This window comes from Pristis pectinata, chromosome 10, assembly GCF_009764475.1.
Source record: "Pristis pectinata isolate sPriPec2 chromosome 10, sPriPec2.1.pri, whole genome shotgun sequence".
Classification (NCBI taxonomy): domain Eukaryota; kingdom Metazoa; phylum Chordata; class Chondrichthyes; order Rhinopristiformes; family Pristidae; genus Pristis; species Pristis pectinata.
Window position 1 is genome coordinate 81,838,202 of NC_067414.1, and position 25,811 is coordinate 81,864,012.

At 41.5% G+C, this 25,811-nt stretch overlaps 1 protein-coding gene across 2 annotated transcripts in view; it reads right to left on the reverse strand.

Annotated features, from left to right (window-relative positions):
* Positions 1-25,811, reverse strand: part of atg5 (ATG5 autophagy related 5 homolog (S. cerevisiae)) — a 184,779-nt gene that overhangs the window by 73,320 nt on the left and 85,648 nt on the right. For both annotated transcript variants that reach the window (XM_052025046.1, XM_052025047.1), the window contains exon 6: positions 14,508-14,602. In XM_052025046.1, coding sequence (XP_051881006.1) covers positions 14,508-14,602 — 95 coding nt within the window. The remainder of the gene's footprint in view (positions 1-14,507; positions 14,603-25,811) is intronic.

Below are 25,811 nucleotides of genomic sequence, written 5' to 3' on the forward strand. Positions count from 1 at the left end.
TCCCCAGCAAGTTGTTTACCAACATCAAACAGATGACATGAGAAAATTACCAAAGTTATGTCTCTTGGGCAATGCTAAATTAGTTGTTTTGAAAAATTACTAATTCTGTGCACCACAGAAAGACACTGAGGCATTCTGCAAAGCACAGTTCCCAAGTCTCAGCGATTCTCCTATTTTAACCATGCTGTGAGGAGGATGGGTATTTTCCAATGGCAGGAAGACAAAATCTCTCTCCCATGTAGCTTTAGTGCCATAGTAATGATTCTGAATAACAGATACTGTTAGTTACAATTGGTTGTGCAACATGGGAACTATTATGAGTAAAATAAAAACAATTTTGGTGTCATCAAGAAGCAAGTTAAAAACAGGGAAGTTATAGCATGCCATACGGTTAGATGCAAAATGGAAGGTTTGAGACTAAACTGTTACTTGAGAAGTTCAATTACTTGACTCTCCATGCTGAAAACTAACAGATATAAAAATACAACATTTACAATCATCTTATCTGCATTCTTCCTACTTCAAATGAATCAGAAATCATCAGAACTTGTCCATGATTTGGGGGATTGACAATCAATTAAACAAAGTTCATTTCATTCAAGCTGCAGGTTTGGGAAGCCTTTGTAAAGTACATGCCAGACCAGGTTGGAAAAGCATATGTCCTTCCCTGATGGACATTAAGGGAACCAAGTGCGATTTTTATAATAATCCAGTAGTTTCAAGTGTGGCATTATTGACAACTGCATTTTGCAGCAGATTTTTTAAATAACTAAATTTAAATTCCTCACCTGCTGTGCGGGGATTTGAGCTCATGTTTCTGAATCATTAATCCAGGCTCCTGGATATTTGTCCTATTACACAGTCACCATGCTACTATTTGTGGGATCACTAGAAACTTAAAAACACATGGTGCTGTGGCAAACAAAGTAATGCAAGTGGGTACTATTTAATATGATAAAACCTGAAATGATGTTGCAAAAAATTACCACATTTTGTATGTGTCTACTAAGAAAAGGAAGTTTTAGTTGCTGAGACCACTGAAGCCTGACAACTCTGCAAGCTTCATAGATCATATAGCCTGATATGTGACCTCTTGAAAGACCACAACATTTGTGTAGTGTACTGCTCAATGCTTTTTCATAATTTTCTTGGAAGGTAGTGAATTAAACTTGAGTTACAAAGTAGTTGTCAAACTACATGAAGTGGAAAGCATTTCATCAACGATATATCATATCTTATTTTGTGAATACTTATGTAAGGTCATGACATAAAGCTGTAAATTCAGCAGCCCCTTTAAAGCCACTATTAAATGCTCTATGGGAATACAGCAATTTGAATATTTGTTTATAAATTCTCAATGCCAATAGGAGATTGGGAAATTTGAGTTGAATCCAGGATTAAATTCCAGAATTGTTTTATTCTGTAACAATTGGAGTGTGGCCAACATAAGAGGCAGTGAAGAATCAGAGAGCTTTCCTTAGGCACCTTTAGCTGCAGTTTATAAATTGAACATACTGCAAACCCACTACCCAGAGACAATTCAACCAAAACTGTGACCTATGACTATTTCACTATTCTGTAATCAAAAGTACTTATTGGCTGTAAACCAGTTCAAAAGGGACACAGAAGGCGCTACATTATTCTTCTTTCTTTATGCTGAAAAACCAAGTCCCAATCAATGGAAAATTCCACTTGTTATTTCTATAAGAGTGTAATATTTTCATTCCCAAGCTACATTTCCTTTCTCCCAATCAGTTAGCAGCCCAATGCTATCACCAATTCTATGTCATCTTATTTTTGCTAATAATCTCTCATATAGAACCTTACCATATGTTTCCTGTCTTTTTAGTATGGTAAAATTAGTAAACTAACTTCATAAGTTCAATATTATCTGCTCTTTTAAATCCATTTTCACACTGATCAACTTGTACTCAAATAAAATCAATCTGTCCCTGTCCCCAAATATCGCTCCCAGACAGATCGGGGTTAATCCAAAGCAAACACCATTTAGCTTTGATTTGTTGATACTTTAACATGCACTGATATTAAATCAATCTGCACTGAAAAACAAGTTATAAATAATAACTCAAAGCCAATCAAGTCGAATATACCTTGATTAGAGGTTTACCTTCAGATAGTAACTAGTTATCTAATCTTTCCCTTTTTATTTCCTCTCCAGAATTTTAGCAACATTCTGAAATCAGAAAAAGATACTAAAAACTATTTGTAGATTGAAATTAACCGGATACAAAATAATAAGGTGATTAACTAAGGGGAGTAATTTAATGGTTCCGGGAATAGTATCAAATCTGTGTCACAGTCACCTTACGAGAAATAACGAATATATATTTGCCTTTAACCATAAATGGGAACTTAGAAGTCCAAGAGGAAATACGGACTACCCCATAAATAAAATTGACTACCAAGAACTTCAGTAAACCACTTACACGTAAGTAATCAATTTGCTTTCTCTTACTTTATGTTGCACTTCCTCTTTTTGGTCACACTAGTTTAATGAGTCAGTTATGCTTACTGAAAATGCGACTTGCAGAGTGCCTAATGAATTCAAAAGCAAAGTTTCACATACTACATTCAAATGTTTGGTGAAAAATTTATTTTCATAATATCCTTCCATCCTCAGTCAAATTACTCCAGCACCACTCAAAATGTTTCATTCTTGTGTGAAAGTATTATTATAAAAGATAACGAGAATTGTTTGACTACTACAATATGACGATCCACATTTCAAAACTATCACTAAAATATTTAACAACAGATAATTTCTCCACTAGAATTATCAATAGACAATAGACAATAGGAGCAGAAGTAGACCATTCGGCCCTTCGAGTCTGCACCGCCATTTTGAGATCATGGCTGATCCTCAACAATCAATATCCTGTTCCTGCCTTGTCCCCATATCCCTTGATTCCCCTATCTATAAGAAACCTATCTAGCTCCTTCTTGAAAGTGCCCACAGAATTGGCCTCCACTGCCCTCTGAGGCAGTGCATTCTACAAATTCACAACCCTCTGGGAGAAGAAGTTTTTCCTCCCCTCTGCCCTAAATGGCCTAGCCCTTACTCTTAAATCATGCCCCCTGGTCCTGGACTTCCCCAACATCTGGAACATATTTCCTGTCTCTACCTTGTCCAATCCCTTAATAATCCTGTATGTTTCAATCAGATCCCCTCTCAATCTTCTCAATTCCAGCATGTACAATCCCAGTCTCTCCAACCTCTCAGCAATAAGACAGTCCCGACATCCCCGGAATTAACCTCGTAAACCTATGCTGCACGCCCTCTATAGCCAGGATATCCTTCCTTAACCCTGGAGACCAAAACTGTACACAATACTCCAGGAGTGGTCTCACCAGGGCCCTGTACAAATGCAAAAGAATCTCTTTGCTTTTGTACTCAATTCCCCTTATAATACAGGCCAACATTCCATTAGCCTTCATCACTGCCTGCTGCACTTGCTCATTCACTTTCAGTGACTGATGAACAAGGACTCCTAGATCCCTCTGTATTTCCCCCTTACCTAACTCCACACCATTCAGATAATAATCCACCTTCCTGTTCCTGCTCCCAAAGTGGATAACCTCACACTTATCCACATTAAACTTCATCTGCCAAGTATCTGCCCACTTACCCAACCTATCCAAATCACCTTGAATTCTCCTAACTTCCTCTACACATGTCGCACTGCCACCCAACTTTGTATCATCAGCAAACTTGCTAATGTTATTCACAATGCCTTCATCTAAATCATCAACATAGATTGTAAACAGCTGCGGTCCCAGCACCGAGCCCTGTGGCACCCCACTAGTCACGGCCTGCCATTCTGAGAAACATCCATTCACCCCTACCCTTTGTTTCCTATCCGCCAACCAGTTTTCTATCCATGTTAATACCCGCCCCCCAATACCATGAGCCCTAATTTTACCCATCAATCTCCTGTGCGGCACTTTATCAAATGCCTTCTGAAAGTCGAGGTATACAACATCCACTGAATCTCCCTCGTCTATTTTCCTGGTTACATCCTCAAAAAACTCCAGTAGATTAGTCAAGCATGATTTGCCCTTGGTAAATCCACGTTGACTCGATCCAATCCTATCATTGCTATCCAAATATGCCGCTATTTCATCCTTAATAATGGACTCTAGCATCTTCCCCACCACAGATGTTAGGCTAACTGGATGATAGTTCCCCATTTTCTCCCTCCCTCCTTTCTTAAAAAGTGGGATAACATTAGCCATTCTCCAATCCTCAGGAACTGACCCCGAATCTAAGGAACATCGGAAAATGATCACCAATGCATCCACAATTTCTAGAGTCACCTCCTTTAGTACCCTGGGATGCAGACCATCTGGACCTGGGGATTTGTCAGTCTTCAGCCCCATTAGTCTACCCATCACCATTTCTTTCCTAATGTCAATCCACTTCAGTTCCTCTGTCACCCTCTGCCTTTTGTCCATCCTTACCTCTGGGAGATTTCTTACGTCTTCCCTCGTGAAGACAGATCCAAAGTACTTATTAAATTCGACTGCCATCTCCCTGTTTCCCGTAATAATTTCACCCGATTCAGTCTTCAAGGGCCCAACATTGTTCCTAACTAACTTCTTTCCCTTCACATACCTAAAAAAGCTTTTGCTATCCTCCTTAATATTCCTGGCTAGCTTGCCTTCGTACCTCATTTTTTCTTCCCGAATTACCTTTTTAGTTAAATTCTGCTGCACCTTAAAAATTTCCCAATCTTCTATCTTCCCACTCAGCTTGGCTCTGCCATACTTCTTCCTTTTTAACACAATGCTATCTCTGACTTCCTTTGTCAGCCACGGTGGCCTCTTTCCCCTCTTTGAGTCTTTCCTTCTCTGGGGAATAAACTGATCCTGCACCTTGTGCATTATTCCCAAGAATACCTGCCATTGCTGTTCCACTGACAATTCTGCTAGGATGCCCACCCAGTCAACTTTAGCCAGCTCCTCCCTCATGGCTCCATAGTCTCCTTTGTTCAACTGCAAAATTGACCCTTCTGATTTGCCCTTTTCCCTCTCCAATTGCATATAAAAACTTATCATGTTATGGTCACTACCTCCCAATAGCTCCTTTACTTCGAGTTCTCTTATCAAATCCTGCTCATTACACAGCACTAAATCCAGAATAGCCCTCTCCCTGGTCGGCTCTCGTACCAGCTGCTCCAAGAATGCATCCCGGAGGCACTCTATAAATTCCCTTTCCTGGGGTCCAGTACCAGCCTGATTTTCCCAGTCCACTTGCATATTGAAATCTCCCATAACTAATGTGACATTACCCTTGCCACATGCCAACATTAACTCACTATTCAGCTTGCACCCAATATCCATGCCACCGTTCGGAGGCCTGTAGATAACACCCATTAGGGTCTTTTTGCCCTTACAGTTCCTCAGTTCTATCCACACTGACTCTACTTCTGATTCAATGTCCCCCCTTGCAAGGGACTGAATCTCATTCCTCACCAACAGGGCCACCCCACCCCCTCTGCCCACCTTCCTGTCCTTACGATAGCATGTATACCCTTGAAAATTCATTTCCCAGGTCTGATCTCCCTGCAGCCATGTCTCCGTTATCCCAACAACATCATACTTACCCATTCGTATCTGAGCTTCAAGCTCGCCTACCTTATTCCTGACCCACATTATCCTCATGCTTCCAAGAGGTTCTCTACACATGAAGATCTGGCCTTCTTTCCCAGTTCCTAGGAAGTACGTCCTTGCCTGGTCTCTGTAAATGCCTACTTCTGTAATCTTCTCCAGCCCTAAAAGCCTTTGTGATATCAGTACTCCTCCATTTCTAGCATTATGGGACTCAGATTTCCATTATTCTAGTACTGTCAATTGTACTTTCAGCTGCTAGACCTTAAAATTTGTTTTCTAAAGCTCACCGTCCTACCCTTTCCATGTTTTATAGACACTCCTTAAAAACTTCTGACCTAATTTTTGGTCTATTGTGAGTCGGTATCAAAGTTTCCTGGAAACACCTTGGGATGTGTTATTGTATTAAAGGAATTAACAATGCAAATGGTGTTCTAAATATATAAAAAAGAAGAATGTTACCATTTCTTTTAAAAGTAGTTGCCACACTTTCATTTCAATTTGCTTTAACTTAGGCTGTATCAATTCATTGATATTCAAAAGCAATACAACCCAGAATTTGCTCTCAGTGTTGCAGGAAATGGTACATCTTGATCATGGCTGGAGATTTTCTTAATGCAGTATTGTATGCAAAGGATCTATGATGCTCATGAAAAGGACGAGCAACAGATAGCCTCTATACACACAGACAAAACACACACACACAGACACTCTCACTCCAAGCCAATTTTTGTAGCAAAATAAAGAATGAAAATTACAGATGGAATTAAGGGTCTGAATAAAAGTAAAAGAAAAATAAATTGCCAACAATCATTTTTTTAAAGGAAAAATATAAAGTCTAAAGGTAAGCATCAGTATATTCAAGTAGTGGGATAACAATGACACCAGCTTTGGATTTCTGTGCTTAATTTCACTAAAATGTTCTCCAGTCATTGCCAGTCTTAAACCATAGAACCATAGAACCATACAGCACAAAACAGGCCCTTCGGCCCACCATGTTGTGCCGTCCATCAAACCACCCTCCCACATATCCCCCCATCCCACACTCCTCCATATGCCTATCCAACAAGCTCTTGAACCTGTTCAATGTATCTGCCTCCACCACCACCCCAGGCAGTGCATTCCATGCACCAACCACTCTCTGGGTGAAAAACCTCCCCCTGACATCTCCCCTGAACCTCCCACCCATAACCTTAAAGCCATGCTCTCTCGTCTTGAGCATTGGTGCCCTGGGAAGGAGGCGCTGACTGTCTACTCTATCTATTCCTCTCAGTATTTTATATACCTCTATCATGTCTCCTCTCATCCTCCTCCTTTCCAGTGAATAAAGCCCTAGTACCTTAAGCCTCTCCTCATATTCAATACTCTCTAATCCAGGCAGCATCCTGGTAAATCTCCTCTGCACCCTCGCCGACGCCTCCACATCCTTCCTATAATGAGGCGACCAGAACTGAACACAGTACTCTAAGTGTGGCCTAACTAGAGTTTTGTAAAGCTGCATCATCACCTCGCAGCTCTTAAACTCAATCCCGCGATTTATGAAAGCCAACATCCCATTGGCCTTCTTAACTGCTCTTTCCACCTGTGAGGCAACTTTCAATGAACTGTGAATATGAACCCCCAGATCCCTCTGCTCCTCCACACTGCCAAGTACCTTGCCATTCACCCAGTACTCTGCCCTGGAGTTTGTCCTTCCAAAGTGTACCACCTCACACTTCTCCGGATTGAACTCCATCTGCCACTTGTCAGCCCAGCTCTGCATCCTATCAATATCCCTCTGTAAGTTCCGACAGCCCTCCACACTATCCACAACACCGCCTATCTTAGTGTCGTCCGCAAACTTACTAACCCAGCCCTCCACCCCCTCATCTAAGTCATCTATAAATATCACAAAAAGTAGAGGTCCCAGAACCGATCCCTGCGGGACACCACTAGTCACTGCCTTCCAATCCGAGGGCACTCCTTCCACCACAACCCTCTGCTTTCTACATGCAAGCCAATTCCTAATCCACACAGCCAAGCTTCCTTGGATCCCTCGGCCTCTGACCTTCTGAAGAAGCCTACCATGAGAAACCTTATCAAACGCCTTACTAAAATCCATGTAAACCACATCCACCGCACTGCCCTCATCAATCTTCCGGGTCGCCTCCTCAAAGAACTCTATCAGGCTTGTGAGGCAAGATCTTCCCTTCACAAAGCCATGCTGGCTGTCCCTAATCAGTCCATGATTCTCTAGGTGTTCATAAATCCTATCCCTTAGAATCCTTTCTAACAGCTTACCCACCACAGACGTGAGACTCACCGGTCTATAATTCCCTGGCCTATCCCTATTACCTTTTTTGAACAAGGGGACAACATTCGCAACCCTCCAATCCTCTGGCACCATCCCCGTGGACAACAAGGACTCAAAGATCCTTACCAGCGGTTCAACAATCTCCTTCCTAGCCTCTCGAAGCAGCCTGGGGAAAATCCCGTCAGGCCCCGGAGATTTATCTGTTTTAATATTATTTAACAACTTCAACACATTCTCTCTCTTGATATCTACAACCTCGAGAACATTACCCCTACCAGCACTCCCTTCCACATCATCAAGACCCCTCTCCCTGGTGAATACCGAAGAGAAGTACTCATTGAGAACTTCTCCCACTTCCGCCGCCTCCAGGCAAATTCTCCCACCTTTGTCCTTAATCGGACCTACCTTTACCCTAGCCATCCTCCTACCCTTCACGTACTTGAAAAAGGCCTTGGGATTTTCCTTAACCCTACTAGCCAAAGCCTTTTCATGTCCCCTTCTAGCTCTCCTCAGCCCTTTCTTAAGTTCCTTCCTCACTATTCTATATTCCTCACGGGCCCTGTCTGAACCTTGCTGCTTATACCTCACGTATGCTACCTTCTTCTCCCTAACGAGTACGGTTCCTTCACCCTGCCATTCCTTCTCTGCCTCACCGGGACATATTTATCCCTAACATTCTGCATAAGATCCCTGAACATCGACCACATCTCCATGGTACATTTTCCTTCAAAAAGGACATCCCAATTTACACTCCCAAGTTCTCTCCTTATAGCCTCATAGTTCGCCCTTCCCCAATTGAAAAACCTCTTGTCCTCTCTGCACCTGTCCCTGTCCATGACAATTTTAAAGGTTATGGAGCAATGGTCACTGTCCCCCAAATGGTCCTTCACCTGTCCCGGTTCATTTCCTAAAACTAGATCTAACATGGCATTCCCTCTAGTCGGCCTGTCAACATACTGCGTCAGGAATCCCTCCTGGACACATTTAACAAATTCCGTCCCATCTAAACCTTTGGCACTAAGCAGGTTCCAGTCTATATTTGGGAAGTTGAAGTCTCCCATTATAACAACCCTGTTATTTTTGCTTCTCTCCAAACACTGCCTGCCAATCTGCTCCTCTATATCTCTACTGCTACCGGGGGGCCTATAGAATACTTCCAGTAGAGTAACTGCTCCTTTCTTGTTCCTTAATTCCACCCATACGGACTCTAGAGGTGATCCTTCTACAACATCCATCTTTTCCACAGCCGTAACAGTGTCCCTGACCAGTATCGCCACCCCTCCTCCTCTTCTCCCCCCTTCCCTATCCCTCTTAAAACACCGAAAACCAGGAATATTCAATATCCACTCCTCTCCTGACATCAGCCATGTCTCAGTAATAGCCACGATATCATAGTCCCCCATACTTATCCAAGCCCTCAGTTCATCCCCCTTATTCCTGACATTTCTTGCATTTAAGTAAACACACTTCAGTCCATCTACCTTACTACTTTTATAGCCTGTATTCTGCTTCTCCTTCCCCAAAGCCTCTCTACCTGTCTGATCTAACTTTTCCCCATTCCCTTCTTCCTCTGACCTACTCCTCCGGTTCCCTTCCCCCTCACAAACTAGCTTAAACCCTCCCGAACCACCCTAGCAAATCTCGCCGCAAGGATATTGGCCCCCTTCTGGTTTGGGTGTAACCTGTCCTCACTGTACAGGTCCACCTTCCCGAGAAGAGATCCCAATGATCCAGAAATCTAAAACCCTCCCTCCTGCACCAGCTTCTCAGCCACGCATTTATCTGCCACCTCCTCCTATTCCTACCTTCACTATCACGTGGCACTGGCAGCAATCCCGAGATTGCTACCCTTGAGGTCCTGTTCCTCAATTTTCTGCCTAGCTCCCTGAACTCACTCTTCAGGACCTCATCCCCCTTCCTACCTATGTCGTTGGTGCTAATATGGACCACAACTTCTGGCTGCTCTCCCTCCCGCTCAAGAATCCTGTGGACCCGATCAGTGACATCCCGGACCCTGGCACCTGGGAGGCAACATACCATCCGGGATTCATGCTCACTGCCACAGAACCTCCTATCTGTTTCCCTGACTATTGAGTCCCCTATCACTACCGCACGTCTCTTTCCCACCCTTCCCTTCTGAGCAGCAGTACCAGTCCCAGTGCCAGAGACCTGGTAACTGCAGCTAGGCCCCTGCAGGTCATCCCCCTCAACAGCTTCCAAGGCAGAAAACTTGTTACTGAGGGGAACAGCCTCCGGGGTTCTCTGCTCTGTCTGCCTGCCTGACTTCTTCTTCCTCTTCCCTCCCCTGACAGTCACCATTCTATCTGCCTCCTGAACCTCAGATGTACCTGCTCTAAGAGGGGTGACTGTCACCTGATGCACCGTGTCTACATAACCCTCTCCCTCCCCTATGCTGCGCAGTGTTTGTAGCTGTGACTCCAGCTCATCAACTCTGAGCCGAAGTTCGTCCAGCCTCAAGCACTTACTGCAGATGTGGCCATCTTGGACTGCAGCAAGGTCCACGAGTTCCCACATGAAACAGCTGCAGCTTCATTGTAAAGAAAGCGTCAATAGCCGTATTCTGGGTGACCAGGACCACCAGACAGAAAGTTGCCTTTTCAAAGTAATTAATTTTTCAAATGAGGGTCACTGGAGGGGACTCAGAAGATGACCTTTCTTTCTGCTAGAGTAAGAAACAAAGATTCATACCCAACACACCATGGCTGGCATTAATTATCTCAGCAAGAAATAATAACTAACTCCAGGACCTTCCGAAGTACATGGCTCAGTAATAAGTACACTGGGTGGTGCATTAACCCACCAGATTTTCAGAGGATAAGTCTTCACTCTGAAAGTCAGTGATATATTACTGAAATACAATTATACAAGCATAAGCTACCTTTTTAATACTTTGTCCAATTGACCATTTGGTCAGATATCTCAATATCAAGGTGTGCGCGAAGGTAACTTCTGGGTCATATCGTTTCTGATCCCACAAGTTCTTCCAATGACAATATTTACTCACAAACTACACTGGATCTTTTGCTGGCAAAACATCCTCCATACCTGATTTTTCAAATACAATAGTGTACTCCTAAGTAATTTGACCTGTACAAGCTTAGAAATGTGCCAAGCACAATCTTCTTCTACCCCCAATTTCAAAACATACATATAAAGGGAAACTGGATAAGCAGATTTATATAGAATCTATAGTAAACAGATAGATTATTTGAACCTTCCTCTAATTGCCCTTAAATACAATAAAACCCCTCAATTCACCCAGATGGTGACAACTGCCACATTCTCCCTCCCACGTAAGCAAATACTTTTTGATTTTTTAGTAATTTGTATTCATACGTTGCTGGTTCTGAACTTTTCTAGAATTCAACATTTGGACCAATGAGGTCTGGAGAGGAGTGGTCCTAATGAAACCCAAACGTTTCACTAGGACCACTGTTGCTGATGTTCCACAGTGCCTCATCAATGCCAAGTTTTGTGCTGCCAGATGTTCTCTGAGACGATCTTATTCAGCAGTTTGCCACACACACATGCTCAAGATGGAAGGGGTCCATGATGTGAAGATGGCAGTTTGTCTCCACAAGACATGTGATCACTTTTACCAGTGCTATTGTGGACAGAAGCATCTGTCCACAGATTAGCAACAACAAGATCCATCAGGGTTAGTACTCATGTTGGTTAACTCATTACTGGTTCTAGAGCCAATCTTGCAGCCATGTACTTTATTACTCAGTCAACTCAGTCTGGGTGATGCTACCAAGCCGATCTTGGCAACAAACACATGAAGTAATCTAGATTGGTTGCTTCTTCCAATTGTTGTACAACATGGAGGAGCACTGATTCATTAGCTGGTGGAGGACAGCAAGTAGTAATCAGCAAGTTTCCTTTCCTAGGTCTGACCTGATCCAATGAAAATTCATGGGGTCTGTAGTCAATGCTTCAGACTCCAAGAGCTACTTCCTCCACTGTGCCTCCACCTCTGGTGAGCTTGTCCTGCTGGTAGGATAAGATGTACCCAAGGATTGTTAAGGATGGGTCTGGCACATTGTCTGTAACATATGGTTCTGTGAATATGACTATGACAAGCTGGACAGCTCACTCAATAGTGATGTCAGTCTCCAGAGGTTTAAGAGGAAGACTTTACAAGGTTTACTGGCTGGAAGCCTCGATCAATGCTGAGTGATCTGACCAGTTTCATTCCTTCCTTAATTAAACATAGCAATATTGGTACAAATGATTGGCTTGCTAGGCCATTTCAGAGAGCATTTGAGAGCCAACCACATGGGATGTGTCTGGAGTTACATGTAGGCCAGTCTAAATAAAGATGATAGATTTCTTCTCCTTGAAGGGCATTAATAACCAGATAGGTATTTTGTTTAAACTTTCAATAATTTTGCCAGGTCACTATTACCAAGACTAGTTGGTGTTTTATTTAAACTGAGTCTCATTTGTCATTTGCATCCACCCCACAAGTCTGTTTTGTCTCTTCCTCTATTTTGATGCAGTTCCCCACATTATGAACTAAACCCAATGATTCAGTATCTGCAAATTGGTAGAATATCACCAACTTCTGAGTCTATGTCACTCTTGTATACAATTAATAACAATGTCCCCAAAACAGGTCCCTATGGGACACTACTTTTAAACTTCAAATTCCCAACTCTAGTTCCTCCTTGCATTGAAGAATGTGCAAGTATCAGAATACATAATAGCAACCATGGAGGCAACTAATTAATAACAACATTTTATTTAAACTCGAGATTCCTAGAAAAAGTAACTTGAAATTATTTTAAAATTAAACTGGATGTCTAATGAAGTTATATACTGTGTGAAGCCATCAGCCAAATTTAGTTGGGAATACTTAATTTGACTCTGTTCAATTACAAGAAGGTTTTTATGAACACCTTTGGCTAATGATAATACTTAGTTCAATGCTGTTCATCAACGCAAACACCTATCAGCAGTTTGTCTTGAAGGCTAGTTTTCCAATTCTTGGCCCTGTATGGGTTTCAGTGTATTAACCACTTTCTACCCTATTAGGTAAATATTTGGCTTTTTTTTAAAACATTTACATTGGAGAAAGAGAGCTTATGCTCAAACTCCCACTGGATCCAACGTGATAGACAGTAACAGTATATTGCTGCAATCATCACATTTTAACACACTCCACTATTTACTGTACAAATTTTATATCAGTGATGTAACCAGAAGGCAATGATTCAAGTTTGTAATCAGTAAAACTCCAATAATACAGCACCGAGGACTTTGGTTGTACAGATTTTCTACTCTATTGGATGTTACTTCTGTTAATACCTCAACATGGTCTTATTTCACTTTTCTTAAAATAAACATGTCACAACACAGTAAATTTCTCAGTTAAACCACTGAGTTTAAAGGGAGCAGGATACAGGATCCAGCAAGTCTCAGCTTGTCAAATGAGCTGAAAAATGAAGGCATTCTGGACCCCAACTCCAACTGAAAACCCACCCATGTTCTGGTGTTCCCAACCTCAACCCAGCTGTACACCCAGGACTAATCAGTGACCCAGATGTCGAATAATCAGGATTCCAAACAATCAGATACTGAGTTATCGGAGTTTTACTGGAAATGACTACTATACAGTATAATGAGAAATTATTTTACTGCGACATTCTTTCAACTAGAGCAGCAACTCAACTTTGAGGGCTTCATTTTACCTAATAAATACAAAAAAAACTTTTTTTTCACATCTGTAAGAGTTGAATAAAACTGATTACCAAATCCTACCTCAGACACCTCAAAATGATTCAATCCATACTTTTGGATGAAAACCCATGTTCAAAATAACATCCTACCACACACTACATTCACTCCTTTCTTCACAGATACTAAAAAACAGCACATGCAAGAAAGAAATAACACTTCGCTTTGTATACCAAATTTGAAGTCTTTCAAGCTATGGTACTCTTCTGCGAGTATTGTGAATGCTGAGCCAGAGATTTGAATTATAAAATGAGCAGTTTACAATAATGAAAAAATAACTCAGCTATTGGGAGGTGACTATATGCAAAACAGCTGCATGCATTTCTTTGATCACCAAAGCTGAACAATTGCCAATTTATTGGCCCAACAATTGCTTACTTCCCAACATTCAACTCGACTGAACTCACAGACTCAGATGCTGGTAGGAGAGTATAACCAGCAGCTAAAACCCCTCATCATCTCATTAAACATAGGTCACCATGCATCCCATAACATGGAGGAGGAGATTAAGCGGATACAATGGAACAATAGTTTTTTTATCTGTTAAACCATATGGGAATATACTACAGAAGCAATGTCAATCACCAGATAAAAATTACATCCTAATGGACACTGGAAGAATCAGCACTTGCCCTGTAAAGTAACATTTAATTGAGATGAAAGTAACAGTCCTCTTTTCTCACCATTGGCCTACCTTTTTAAAGCAAGACCCAAGTGAAATTTTCAGAACTGCTTTCAAGTATCCAAAAGACAGAGCAATGCAATTTCACATTTTGCAATCATAGGAACAACAGAAAATTTGACTACATGTAGAGAAGATTATCACCTGATATATCCTAAAAGGAACATATCGGAATCCTCCTTCCTCTGTTGGATACTCCATAAGTTTTCGATTGATGGCCCAAAACTGGTCAAATTTATCTATGTAAAAAAAAAATTAGATTTCAATATTTGCTTCACAATATGGATTACAATGAAAACTAATTTCATTTGATTAAATTTACACAGTACTATTTATTATTGCTACATTTGCAAGACTGGCACCCACAAGGCGATGTTTCCTCATCTATTAAAGGGATGATTTTGTTATTTATTGAAATAACCTGACAGTTTGTGAAATCTAGTTGATTCCAAGTAGGTCTGTCAAGAGTGACTCAGTATGCAGTAATGCTGGCTTCCAAGTAAAAAATTATGGGTTTGTGTCCAATTTCAGGGATCCGAAGAAAAAATACTGAAATTGACACCTGACTGTGGTATCAAAGATGTAATGATCAAAGTGATAACAAGTAAAAAAGCAAGGTGGGCCCATCTGCTCTCTCTGGTGTACACAAAAATCCCTTGGCACTATTTTAAAGAACAACACAAGATTAAAATCTGCTGTCCAGGCCACTACTGATGCTTCAATGAAGTTTACCAAAATAGATTTAATGAATTATTAATACATCAATATGGGAGTTCGCATTGCATAAAATGACTGTTGAGTTTTTCACCTTACAACAGTAACTACATTTAAGTACTACTACACTGGTCATCTTGAAAGGGATGCATTGCATGGTGTTGTGAAAGGTTTCAGATTCACCATACCTGTTGTGTGATAATCAGCAAACCTAAAATACCAAGTTAAAGCAAAAAGTATGTAGCTCTTAGGAATCGTAGCCTTTTTCTACAAAGATGACAGCATGAAGGCCTAGAAATTCAATTATGCTGGAAAAACACACAATTTAATTACCAGGAGGATCCTGTGGCAGTTTGAGTCTGTATGTAGCACCCAAAATTTGAGTCCACATCTATCATTGCCACCATTCAGCCAGTGCCAACTACTCTGGCAACATACAAAGCACTGGAGAAACTCAGCAGGTCAGGCAGCATCTATGGAGGGAATTGGACAGTCGACATTTCGGGTTGAGATCCTTCATCTCGACTGAAAGATAAAGAGGAGATAGCCAGTATAAAAAGATGGAGGGAAGGGTGGAGCAAGAGCTGGCAGGTGATAGGTAGATTCAGGTGCAGGGGAGGGAGTGGGGGTGTGATAGACAGATGGGGAAAGGGAGAGTGGGAGTAGCATCAGAAGCTGACAGCTGGTAGATGAAAGTAGCAAAGGGCTGGAGATGATGGATTCTGAAGCATGGAATCAAGGGAGGGAGGCAAGGACGGCACATGGGAACAGTGGGAGAGGGGAACCAGTGGGGGGAGTGTGTGGGTGATGGGCAGATAGAAAAGGTGGAGGAAGGGAAAGAGGCATGGTGATGGGGGTCAGGTAGATCAGGAGGAGAGAGAGAAGGGACAGAGGGGGAGCAGTTACTGGAAGTTGGAGAATTCAAATGTTAATGCCATTGGGTTGTAGACTACCCAGGTGGAATATGACATGCTCTTTCTCTAGTTTGCGTTTAGCCTCATCTTGGCAGTAGAGAAGGCCAAGGACAGATGTGTCAGTGTGGGAACAGGGAGGAGAATTAAGATGGTTGGCCACAGGGAGATCCAGACAGCCATCGCAGATGGAGCACAGGTGCGCAGCAAAGCAGTGAGACCAGACATAGACTGGTGTCCAAAATGGACTACAATTAATGCTTCCATTTAAGAATGGACCTTCACCTCCAAATTAAGTTGAAAACTATTCTGCAGCTAAAGTCTCCTGAACAAGCTGACTCCCTACCTAATCACGAGATTAACAATCTATGAATAATTGTGGAATTCTTTAACTGGTACAGAGGTGGCAGCAGAAGGAGTAGGTTCTCCTTGCTATCCTGTACACTATTTAAACTTTGGGCTCCATAAATGCACCAAATGCAATCTGGCAAAGCAAATATCAATTCAGTTACAGAAGGGTTTACATCACCCACTGATTACTTCGCACACCAATTAGCATGCTCCACAAGACGTTCGAGATTGCAATCAAAATTCCACCAAAGCTAGCACCTGCAGTGCCAAAAATAAAGGCACCACACTAGCCAGATATGTGCAGTAACCACCAGAAGCCAGAAAGGGACTCAATGGTACGATCTCTGTAGTGAATAGCTATAGAGAGTTTCTGGATGATTACACAAGAGAATCTGCAGATGTCGGAATCTGGAACAACACACACAAAATGCTAAAGGAACTCAGCAGGTCAGGCAGCATCTATGGAGAGAAATAAACAGTTGACGTTTTGGGTTCCTGATGAAGGGTTTCGACCTGAAACATCGACTATTTATTTCTCTCCACAGATGCTGCCTGACCTGCTGAGTTCTTCCAGCATTTTGTGTATGTTCATGGATGATCAGGTAGCCAATGCCCATGTTACCTCTTCAGAAGGACACATGAGAAAAGGAGAGAAGAATTAAGAGAAATCTATCCCAATCTATATCAGCTCTTCTTCACCTGTCATCATCAGTAGTGTTCTTTCCAAAAGAAGCAAAGCTATTTAGGATACAAAGAATAATGGTTATTGTTTACAGATTTTTTGCTTACACTGTTTTTTATATATCTTTCACTTATGAACACTTTTCAAAGATGGGCTTCAACAACTGCCACTGGGTTATTCCATCAGAAGGGGAATCATAACCAAGTCACCTCTTACTCCCACAGTTTCATCAAAGACACAATAAGCAGGAATTAAATTTAAACCTAACCTCTCCCCAAATGTAAAGTGAACAGTACCATAAATCTTTCAGGTCAGTTGTTACATTGTGTAGTGTTTGAACACTGCATGTCATCTTTCCAAATCTGCAGGAAGAACCGTCAAACTACTGTTCTGCTCAGTCATATGCAGAAGGACTCATAACAGTTCAATGGTGATTTTGCTTCTATGGAATTGATTGTGTCTGATACCAAGAACAAATTAAGGCATGCACCAGATGTACTCATTCAAAAAGTATTAACTAATAAATAAAACACAAACCATTACTTTACCAGGACGATTTGAAATAAAGCATTAAGTGAAGAATTAGCCAAGTATTAAAATAACTCTGATACAGATCAGTTTTATTATCACTGACATATATCATGAAATTTGTTGTTTTGCGGCAGCAGTACAGTGCAAGACATAGAACAATATAGCACAATACAGGCCCTTCGGCCCACCATGTTGTGCCGACCTTCAAACCACACCTAAGACTATCTAACCCCTTCCTCCCACATATCCCTCTATTTTAAATTCCTCCATATGCTTATCTAACAATCTCTTAAACTTGACCAACGTATCAGCCTCCACCACCACACCAGGCAGCGCATTCCATGCACCAGTCACTCTCTGGGTGAAAAACCTCTATCTGACATCTCCCTTGAACTTTCTACCCATTACCTTAAAGCCATGCCCTCTTGTATTGAGCATTGGTGTCCTGGAGAAGAGGCACTGGCTGTCCACTCTATCTACTCCTCTTAATATTTTGTATACATCTATCATGTCTCCCCTCATCCTCCTTCTCTCCAATGAGTAAAGTCCTAGCTCCTTTAGTCTCTCCTCATAATCCATAGTCTCTAATCCAGGCAACATCCTGGTAAATCTCCCCTGCACCCTCTCCAATGCCTCCACATCCTTCCTATAATGAGGTGACCAGAACTGGACACAGTACTCTAAGTGTGGTCTAACCAGAGTTTTGTAAAGCTGCAACATTACTTTGCGGCTCTTAAACTCGATCCCACGACTTATGAAAGCTAACATCCTATAAGCTTTCTTAACTACCCTATCCACCTGTGAGGCAACTTTCAGTGATCTGTGGATATGAACCCCCAGATCCCTCTGCTCCTCCACACTGCCCAGAACCCTGCCATTAACCTTGTACTCCGCCTTGGAGTTTGTCCTTCCAAAGTATACCACCTCACACTTCTCCGGATTGAACTCCATCTGCCACTTCTCAGCCTAGCTCTGCATCCTATCAATATCCCTCTGTAAGCTTCGACAGCCCTCCACACTATCCACTACACCACTGATCTATGTGTCATCTGCAAACTTGCTAACCCACCCTTCCACCTCCTCATCTAAGTCATTAATAAATATCACAAAAAGTAGAGGTCCCAGAACCGATCCCTGTGGGACACCACAAGTCACAGCCCTCCAATCCGAATGCACTTCCTCCACCACAACCCTCTGCTTTCTACAGGCAAGCCAATTCTGAATCCACATGGCCAAGCCTCCCAGGATCCCTTGCCCCTGACCTTCTGAAGACGCCTACCATTACTAAAATCCATGTAAGACCACATCTACTGCACTACCCTCAAAGAACCCTATCAGGCTTGTGAGGCAAGATCTTCCCTTCACAAAGCCATGATGGCTGTCCCTAATAGGTCCATGATTCTCTAAATGCTCATAGATCCTATCTCTTAGAATCCTTTCTAACAACTTACCCACCACGGACTTGGTCTGTAATTCCCTGGACTATCCCTAATACCTTTTTTGAATAAGGGGACAACATTCACCACCCTCCAATCCTCCGGTACCATTCCCGTGGACAACAAGGACTCAAAGATCCTAGCCAACGGTCCAGCAATCTCCTCCCTCGCCTCACGTAGCAACCTGGGGAATATTCCATCAGGCCCCCGGGACTTACCTGTTCTAATATTTTCTAACAACTCCAACACATCCTCTCTCTTGATATCTACATACTCTGGAACATTACGCTTACCAACACTGTTCTCTGTGTCATCAAGACCCCTCTCCTTGGTGAATACTGAAGAGAAGTATTCATTGAGAACCTCACCCACTTCCACAGCATCCAGGCACATCTTCCCACTTTTGTCTTTAATCGGACCTACTTTTACTCTAGCCATCCTTCTGCTCTTCATATACGAGAAAAAAGCCTTGGGATTCTCCTTAACCCTACTCGCTAAAGCCTTTTCATGTCCCCTTCTTGCTCTCCTCAGCCCCTTCTTAAGTTCCTTCCTTGCCTCTCTATATTCCTCACGAGCCCTATCTGATCCTTGCTGCTTACACCTTGGGTATGCGGCCTTCTTCTTCCTAACTAGTTGTTCCACCTCCCTTGTCAACCATGGTTCCTTCACCCTGCCATTCCTTCTCTGCCTCACCAGACAAATTTATCCCTAACATCCTGCAAGAGATCCCTGAACATCAACCACATCTCCATAGTACATTTCCCTTCAAAACTGTCATCCCAATTTACACTCCCAAGTTCTCACCTTATAGCCTCATAATTCACCTTTCCCCAATATCCTCCTGTCCGCTTTGCTCCTATCCCTGTCCATGACAATGTCAAAGGTGGAGCAGTGGTCGCTGTCCCCCAAATGCTCACCCACCAAGAGATCTGTCACCTGACCCGGTTCATTACCTAATACTAGATCTAATATGGCATTCCCTCTAGTCGGCCTGTCAACATACTGTGACAGGAATCTGTCCTGGACACACTTAACAAACTTCGCCCTGTCTAAACCTTTGGCACTAAGCAGGTGCCAATCAATATTTGGGAAGTTGAAGTCTCCGACGATAATAACCCTGTTATTTTTGCATCTTTCCAAAATCTGCCTCCCAACCTGCTCTTCGGTACCCCTGCTGCTACCGGGGGGCCTGTAGAATACTCCCAGTAGAGTAACTGCTCCTTTCTTGTTCCTAACTTCCACCCATATTGACTCTAAAAATTACTGTAAGTTACAAAAATAAAAAAAGTGCAAAAAAGAAATAGTGAGGTAGTGTTCATGGGCTCATGGACTGTTCAGAAATCTGATGGCGGAGGGGAAGAAGCTATTTGTGAAATGTTGAGTGTGGGTCTTCAGGTTCCTGTAGCTCCTCTCTGATAGTAGTAACATGAAAAGGGCGCGTCCCGGGTAGTGAGGGTTCTTAATGATGGTTGCCGCCTTCTTGATGCACCACCTCTTGAAGATGACCTTGATGACAGGGAGGGTTGTGCCCGTGATGGAGCTGGCTGAGTCTACATCCCTCTGCAGCCTCTTGCGATCCTACGCATTGGAGCCTCCATACCAGGTAGTGATACAACCAGTCAGAATGCTCTCCACCGTACATCTAAAGAAATTTGCAAGTCTTTGGTGACATACCAACTCTCCTCACATTCCTAATGAAGTAGAGCCACTGGCGTGCCTTCTTCATCATTGCATCAATGTGTTGGGCCCAAGATAGATCCCCTGATATACTGACGCCCAGGAACTTGAAGCTGCTCACCCTTTCCACCGCTGACCCCTCAATGAAGGCAGTGTGTGTTCTCCCGACCTCCCCTTCCTGAAATCCACAATCAAATCCTTGGTCTTGCTGACGTTGAGTGTGAGGTTGTTGTTGTGACACCATTCAACCAGCCGATCAATCTCACTCCTGTACGCCTCCTCATTGTCATCTGAGATTCTGCCAACAACAGTGGTGTCATTGGCAGTGTCACACAGGTGATGAAAATCAGTTTTTTTTTTTCAATCACTAAATATTTTCATAAAATTGAAGTGCTTGTGTTGCTATCAAGAAAAACTGTAAGTGAAACATCAATACTTTGTACAATCAGGAAATGAGCAACTTGTATTCATTAATGATCAGAAGCAACACAAGTATTCTGAGACAGTTTATGACCCTTTGCAACATTCAATGTTAAATTGGGTGTTTAAATGATTTTGACTGCATAGTATTTAAGATACAAGATTGAAAGATCCCAGTATAATGAAATAACTAGTCTATTTGAAACTATGCTGTGCAAAAATCTCAATCCAAGCTTATTTATGCAACTAGTCAGGCCCTAACCAACACAAGACTGTAGTATTTTCCCATTAATGATTGGTGACTCATATTTTAAAAAAAAGTCACTATACAATTTGTTTGAATGACTTCAGGAACAAAACAAGGACTTAGATGTTTAAACTTCTTAAGATACATTCTAGTAGGAGAATTCAGTTACATTCCTGGGCAGATAACATCCAAATAACTTTGAGACAAGTATCCTGTTTTAGAGATGATTTATGAAGAGGAAGGGGAATTTGATGGTTTATTATTTTCCCCCTAATACCTTAACTCAATTTAAAGGTTTATTCCTTTGAGAAAATAGGAATAGAAAAAGAAAATAAAAATTATAACTTTGTTAAAAAAATAGTAAAATTTGGTATGGCAGCACTCCCATGGGAAGTGTGAAATGAACACTTATGTGTTGGTGCTTTAACAACAGTGGGAACAATGGGGAACATACAAGAACATCAAGCTAATGGTAGGAGTTTAAAAAAATATATTGAAACACATCAATCATATCCATTGAGAATCAAAAACTGCAGATGCTGGAAATCTGAAATAATAACAGAAAAATACTTGAAACACTCCATAAATGTTGCCTGACCTGCTGGAAGTGAAACAGTTAATGTTTCATGTTCATAACACATCCATCCTGCTCAAAAGCAAATTACCCTGGCTTTACTTTTGTTTATTCAGAATAATGTTTTAGTATTAATTGGATTTCCTATTATGGATGTCAATTAAGTGTCTACGGCCAGTGTCCGCGTCAACCATCAAGCACCCATTTACACTAATCCCATTTTACTTTTTTCACATTCCTTTTAACTTCCTCCAAATTCTACCACTCACCAGTGCACATTGATCTCAAGGTTGGGGGAGGGCAAGGGGGAGGGATAGCTGTTTGGTAAAGGATGAAATGTTTGCCAGTGGAAAGACAAAGGAAATTCCGGATATATAAATGGAGAAATTCGGAGTTTAGAAAGTTGCACAATATAAGTTAAACACAATGAAAATTTAAAATATACATCATTTTTAAAGGAAAGATGCATTTGCGATGTGCCATTCAAATTAAAAGGATTGCATTTTCCTTGGGCCATTCAAAAATATTGTTGTACTACTACTGTTTAAGACTGCAATTACACCACAACTAACCTTTTTTCCCATAAAAAATACTCAATAAGTGGGCCCCAGTTTCCACGTATTATAATACAGTGTAAAATGTAAAAAGGTCAATTTAAAGTGTGTTGAGATATTAATATAAATGAAATCCAATAGTCTGGAAAAATCTGTTGGGTTGTCACCAAAGTCCTGAGCATTCTGGATTGTTAGAGGTTACTGTACTTCTACTTAAATCTATATTTTAGAATGTTCATTAGAGTATCTAAACGGGCTTTGGAAATAGCGATCAAATATCAAACCAGCATGAAAGTTTCATGGTAATATTTGGCAGACAAATATTTTCTGCAGCAATACATTCAAGTCTACCTCCTACGTTCAAAGAACATCAACAATCTATAAAATAAGATGTGCATGAAACAGATTAATCATCCTCAATATTTTATTGAACCTTTTGGTTTCATCTTAATTGCATCCAACTCCTTAAGTGATCACTAATCCTTTGCCTTGACTATCACACACAAAACAATTGCACATATTGATTACAGTGATTCCCGATCTTATCACTACTTGTACCCACCCTATTGTGTCCATCTAGTTATGGGTGAATTTGAAATATTACTCCAGATTATTGTTGTCTATTCCCCAACTTCGGAATTCCAGACCGAAGGACCACATAACTATTCACAAAGGATGGGTTACACCTTAACTCCAAGGGGTCCAATATCCTGGCGGGAATGTTTAATATAGCTGTTGGGGAGGGTTTAAACTAATTTGGCAGGGGAAGGAAACCAGGATGTTAGGATCGAGGAAGAGGTACATAGGAACAAGTGCAAGACAGTGTGCAGTGAGGATGGTAAGAAGGACAGGCAGGTGAAAAGACAGGATAATTTGCTGAACAATAGAAATACAGCAAAATCGGCAGCAGATACTGGTCTAAATGTACTATATTTAAATGCACGTAGCATTAGAAATAAAGCGGATGACCTAGTGGCACAGCTACAGATTAAAACATATGACATTGTGGCAATCACTGAGTCACGGCTTAATGACGGATGTGATTGGGAACTGAATGTCCAGGGGTACATGGTGTATAGGAAAGATAGGCAGGTAGGCAGAGGGGGTGGTGTGACCCTGATGGTTAGTAATGATATAAAATCAATAGAGAGAAGGGACAATAGGGTCAGAAGAAGTGAAATCCTTATGGGTGGAGCTAAGAAATGACAAGGGTAAAAGGACAATAATAGCAGTTATATATAGGCCCCCTAACAGCAGCCAGGATGTGGACTATAAGTTACAGTCAGAAATAGAAAAAGCGTGTCAGAGAGAAAACATCAAGATAATTATGGGGGATTTTAACATGAAGGTGGATTGGGAAAGCCAAGAAGGCAGTGGATCTCAGGAGAGCGAGTTTGTGGAGGGTCTACGGGATGGCTTTTTGGAGCAACTTGTTGATTAGCCCACCAGGGGATCGGCTGTTTTGGATTGGGTACTGTGTAACGAGCTGGAGGTGATTAGGGAACTAAAGGTAAAGGAACCATCAGGAACTAGTGATCACAATATGACTGAGTTCAGTTTCAAATTTGAAAAGGAGAAGCTGATATCAGATGTATCAATATTTCAGTGCAACAAAGGAAATTACAGTGGCATGAGAGAAGAACTGGCCCAAAACTGATTAGAAAAGTAAGCTAGTTGGAGGGACAGCTGAGCAGAAATGGATGGAATTTCTACAAGAAATAAGGAAACTGCAGTATAGATATATTCCAAGAAAAAAGATTATGAATGGAAAAATGGCACTAATGTGGATAACGAGAGAGGTGAAGGCTAAAATAAAAGCAAAAGAGAGGGCATACAAGGAAGCAAAAATTAGTAGGAAAACAGAAGACTGGGAAACTTTAAAAAACTTACAGAAAGAAACTAAGAAGGTCATTAGGAAAGAAAAGATGAATTATGAAAGGAAGTTGGCAGAAAACATTCAAAATGATACCAAGAGTTTTTTTAAATATATGAAGAGTAAAAGAGAGACATGGGTCGATAATAGGACCAATTGAAAATGATGCAGGGGAGATTATAATGGATAACAAAGAGATGGCAGAGGAACTAAATGAGTATTTTGCATTGGTCTTTACTGTGGAGAACATCAGCAATATACCTGAGAGTCAGGGGTCTCAGGGGATAGAACTGAGTTCAGTCAAGATTACTAGAGAGAAGGTGCTAGGGAAGCTAAATGGACTAAAGACAGATAAGTCTACTGGACCGCATGAGGTGCACCCCTGGGTTCTGAAGGAGGTGGCTTCAGAGATTGCAGAGGCATTGATGATAATTTTCCAGGAATCAATAGACTCCGGCATGGTTCCGGAAGACTGGAGGGTCGCAAATGTAGTTCCGCTGTATAAGAAAGGTGGGAGGCAGCATAAAGGAAATTACAGGGATGATTTACGAGGATGATTCCCGGAATGAAAGGGCTTACTTATGATAACCATTTGTCGGCTCTTGGACTGTACTCACTGGAGTACAGAAGAATGACAGGGGACCTCATAGAAACATTTCGAATGTTGAAAGGACTGGACAGAGTAGATGTGGTTGTTTCCCTTGGCGGGTGAGTCCAGGACTAGAGGGCACAATCTTAGAATTAGAGGGTACCGGTTTAAAATAGAAGGGAGGAGAAATTTCTTTAGCCAGAGGGTAGTGAAATTATGGAATTCTTTGCCACGTACAGCTGTGGAGGCCCAATCATTGGGAGCATTTAAGGAGGAGATTTTTAGGTATCTAAGGATATGGGGATAAGGCTGAAAAATCGGGGCTAGATTGGAATAGTTTTAGTTTAGATCATGGAGCAGACTCAATGGGCCGAATGGCCTACTTCTGCTCCTTTGTCTTGTGTGATCTTGTGTGTGAACCCAGGATACACAAGAACATTCTATTCACAGTTGACAACACAAAAGCAACTACTTGGCCTATTATTACTCCCAGAATACCCTCTGGCAGTTTCTCAATTTTCATTTTCCATTTTCTTTTTAATTTGGTACCAATAATTATATTTTCCATAGTTCTGTCTTTTAGCAAATTTTGTCTAACCTTCTCTTCCTTTTTTGATTATTTCATGAAATTTGACTATTCAGCTTGTTCAGCATCTGCAAAGTTGGCCAAATTAAACTGGGTTTCAGATTCCTGGATTAATCAATAGACTAGAAATTTTAGGAACCGTACAAATAATGGAGAAACTACTCCACTTGGCTGGTTTCCAATTAGGGAGGCCTTTTCCTACATTTATTGATTAATTTACTAGTCAGTGCTTACAAATATTTATCCTTTAAAAAAAACTTTATTTATACAGCACGGTAACAGTCCCTTCCAGTCCAATGAGCC